General features: G+C 35.4%; 1 protein-coding gene across 1 annotated transcript; it reads right to left on the reverse strand.

The window, feature by feature from the left end:
- Positions 1-204: 204 nt before the first annotated feature.
- LOC107605321 (uncharacterized) lies at positions 205-1556 on the reverse strand. The gene is made up of 2 exons (XM_016307166.3): positions 420-1556; positions 205-339 (listed from the first exon to the last, which is right to left on the reverse strand). The coding sequence occupies exon 1, from the start codon at positions 1446-1448 to the stop codon at positions 453-455; it is 996 nt and encodes a 331-aa protein (XP_016162652.1). The 5' UTR covers positions 1449-1556; the 3' UTR covers positions 205-339; positions 420-452.
- Between the last annotated feature and the right edge of the window lie 1076 nt (positions 1557-2632).

The following is a 2632-nucleotide window of genomic DNA, read 5'->3' on the forward strand; positions in this document are numbered from 1 at the left end:
ACCTATCTTATTTGTCCTTGTAATTGATTTTTTCCTAAATTAAATGTTTTAACCTGCACACTCTTTGTTTCTTATTTTTCTTTTGTCATTTTTTCCCTGCTTGTACGCCCACAAGCTAACCATAAGTATTTAGAGAATGATAAAATCAGAGGAAATTAAAGCAAGGGATTAGCAAATTGCATACTATAAATCAAAGCATTGTAATACCAGAAAAAAAATTATAGCATTGTAAAGTTTAAACAGTTTTACAGATTACAAAATTGATTCAAACATGAGTACATGACATATAATGCATGAGAAATGTTAGAGGATTATCACAAATTCTTTTAGTTTAGTAATCTAATAACATACTTTAGCCTATATTTTTAAATGATAGTTAATTGATGACCAAAAACATTAGATTTTGATAACCTTCTAGCATTTTTGACAATGTATAGAGTGGGTGATGTTAATTAAACAGACAATACTCCATCACCTCGTACCAGAGACACCTCTTTCTTGGATCTTATTTTCTTACAATCAACATAGTAAACTACAAAGCATACCCACTTGAAGACATTTGTGAAGCCAAACAACACAACATGAACTACCAAAACCCAAATTTTACTTCCTCCACCATTCAAAGCTAAGAATACATACATTACTCGCAAGATTACTCTCCAAAGAACAAAGCCAGCCATCAAGAAGATTCCAGTTCGGCGATTATCTCCGCTAAGATATGATGAGATCACAATTGCCACGTCGCCTTCTTTCTCTTCCAAGATCGAAATCACAACGCCCATGTCCCAAACAGCGAGCCACTCCAGATATTTCCCCAGCATTGCAACAAACATAATCAAGAATATGATCATGAACAAAGGAGAAGTAGCGCCCATAACATAAACATATAACAGCAATGAAAATAGCCCCAGCAAGGACACCGAGGCGAAAAGCATAGCGTAGATTGAAGTGATCAGAGGTCCTTTAAGCCTTGCGTCCATGACATGTTTGGTGAACATTTCTTTAAGAGATGAATCCGCCTTGTGCCCTGCATAAAGTAGCGACGATGAATTCACCGTGGCGATTGTGCTGATTAGGTCGCACAAATGGAGGATTCCTATGTGGGACAGAACCAGAATCACTAGTTTCTGAGAAATTTTGCCAATTAAATAATCAAGATTGGTTACATGTGTCCACTCAACCCAACTCAGGTGAGAGCAGAGTATGCAATCACTTTCCATTTTAGCTTGAGCTTCAGCTTCTTCCCGCAACACTTTGGCAGCTTCGATTATTGTTTGCGTAAACATGCTTTCGTAGATGGATAGAGAGTAAAGCAGAGGAAGCAAAGTGAGGCAGGTGAAGATGATGAAATTGAGATTTTTGAAAGGGATTTTCGCAGCTTCTTTGAGGATCCCAAAGAATCCAAGTTTCTCTTTCAATAATATTTGGTTACTTATAATACTCTCCATCTCCTTCCAATAGCTATGAGGCTTTTCTTCTCTCAAGTTAAATGGAGTTTAGGTTAAAGGGTCTCTGGTTTTTGAAGCCTTATTTGGGTTTTATGAAATTGTGTAAGTACGAAGAAGTTGACTTGCGCGGATTATAAAGTTAGTCAACACTCAACACGAAATTTCGCTATAAAAATATAAGAAAAACATTCGAATTTTTTATTTTTTATTATTATTTATTAATTTAATTTTTTATTATTTTATATTTTTAAATACTAATAACTTTATGATGTAAAAATAATAATTTTGATAACAATAATGCTAAGAAATTATTAATATATTTTGTGATTTGTATATTAATTAATTATTATTAATATTTTTAATAATATAAGATTATAATTAATAATATAAAATTATATACTTTTTTTTAATAATTAAATTTTAATTAAATTTTAATAAAAATATTCATCTTAAAATTTTTTTTTTTAATAATTTTCTGACATTTCTCATTTTTTTTTTATATTATGTGACGCTGGAACGTTGGGGGAGTTTTGATGGTTCAGATTATTTCTCTTACTGTGCCTTTAGTCAACATTCATGTGATAATGTTAATAAAATAAAAGAAAGGTTGGAATATTAGGTGGAGTCTCAATAATGGGTGGTTAAGGGTGACTAAGAAGTTGACCAGCCATTGAAGGAATGACGTGTGGCAAATGGGTTAAGTGAGGATAGATGGCTGTTATGCATTAATGTGTAATTAGGCGAATATGAAATGTCGTAAATGTGTAAAGTTTACTGTGGATAAATGCAAGGCCAAAAAAGAATACTGAAAAACAAAATGATCGCCGGCTGGCAACATCACCGTCGTGGGAAGCAGCACTGTGGCAGGAAGCAGCACCGTCGCAGGAGGTATCACAGGGCAACTATAGAGGCACTGAGATCGATGGCTATAGAGAGCACGACGTAGCCGCCACATCCATGGATATGATCCTAGAAAACGCGATGAGAAGGATTGGACGGTGCAGCAACGGTAAGCAAGGAAGGGAGTGGCCCAGAAGCGACGACATTATCTTCAGCGGGATCTAGATCGAAGGAACTGAGGGCGGCGATGGCATCTGAATCTTCTTCTTGACCTTCGAAGAAACCAAGAGGCAAACCAACCCAACAACTTCCAAGAACGGTGGAAGGAAATCGGCGAAGGCCAT

The sequence above is a fragment of the Arachis ipaensis genome, chromosome B6 (assembly GCF_059453495.1).
Source record: "Arachis ipaensis isolate K30076 ecotype BB chromosome B6, ASM5945349v1, whole genome shotgun sequence".
Lineage (NCBI taxonomy): Eukaryota > Viridiplantae > Streptophyta > Magnoliopsida > Fabales > Fabaceae > Arachis > Arachis ipaensis.